This window comes from Myotis davidii, unplaced genomic scaffold (assembly GCF_000327345.1).
Source record: "Myotis davidii unplaced genomic scaffold, ASM32734v1 scaffold609, whole genome shotgun sequence".
Lineage (NCBI taxonomy): Eukaryota > Metazoa > Chordata > Mammalia > Chiroptera > Vespertilionidae > Myotis > Myotis davidii.
The window spans coordinates 1,356,571-1,357,305 of record NW_006300164.1 but is presented as its reverse complement, the minus strand read 5'-3'; the positions used below and the strand labels follow the sequence as shown (position 1 = coordinate 1,357,305).

Genomic DNA, 735 nt, shown 5'->3' with positions numbered 1-735 from the left:
GTTCTGCAGGCGCAGCTGGCTGGTCCGCTGCTCCCACACCGATCGCGCCTTGGCGTTCTGCTGCCTGCGGGGAGAGGGGGGTGAGCACCCTGGCACCCCCCACACTTGTCCACTGGCAGGGGAAGCCACAGATGACACAGCGATGGAGGATGGCAGAGTGGGTGCGGGGAGCGGGAGGGCGAGGGCGCAGGAGCCCTGAGGAGCCCTGGCGGTCAGTGCGGGAGGGCAGGTGGGGGTCCCAGGGTCGGAGAATTCACCCAATGGCCCTGACCCACAGACTGTGGGTGCACCAGCCTGGGGGGAGGGCTCAGGCCACTCCTGAGCAGGTGGACATCGGCCTGAGACCACGAGGTGAGGGCAGTGGGAATGACGGGCACTGGCATGAGGTGGTGGATAGGCGTCCGGGACAGGTGGGCCGCTGGCCAGGCCGGATGGCGGGGCTGCATCCACGTGGGCAGGGGCGGCACCTCCCCTCCATTCCAGGAGATGCTGAGTGGGGGCCAGGACGGGGCAGGTGGCCCGCTCAGGACGCCCGCTGCTCAGCTCAAGACCAACCGGTTGCTCCCAGGAGGGACTGCCTGCATGGCCACCAATGCCCTGCACCCTCCTGGCTCCACGCAGAGCGCCCCTCCCCGGGATGGGCCAGAGCGGCCTGTGGTCCCAGCTCAGCCCTCGCTGGACGGACTACCAAAGGCCTGAGCTCCACCGCCTCGGTCACGGCTGGGGCTCCGCTGT

General features: G+C 69.7%; 1 protein-coding gene across 1 annotated transcript in view; it reads right to left on the bottom strand.

Moving 5' to 3' along the window:
- Positions 1 to 735, bottom strand: part of CACNA1B (calcium voltage-gated channel subunit alpha1 B) — a gene marked incomplete at its 3' end in the record, with an annotated part of 199,377 nt that overhangs the window by 61,618 nt on the left and 137,024 nt on the right. Inside the window, exon 20 of the mRNA XM_015572355.1 lies at positions 1 to 64. Coding sequence (XP_015427841.1) covers positions 1 to 64 — 64 coding nt within the window. The remainder of the gene's footprint in view (positions 65 to 735) is intronic.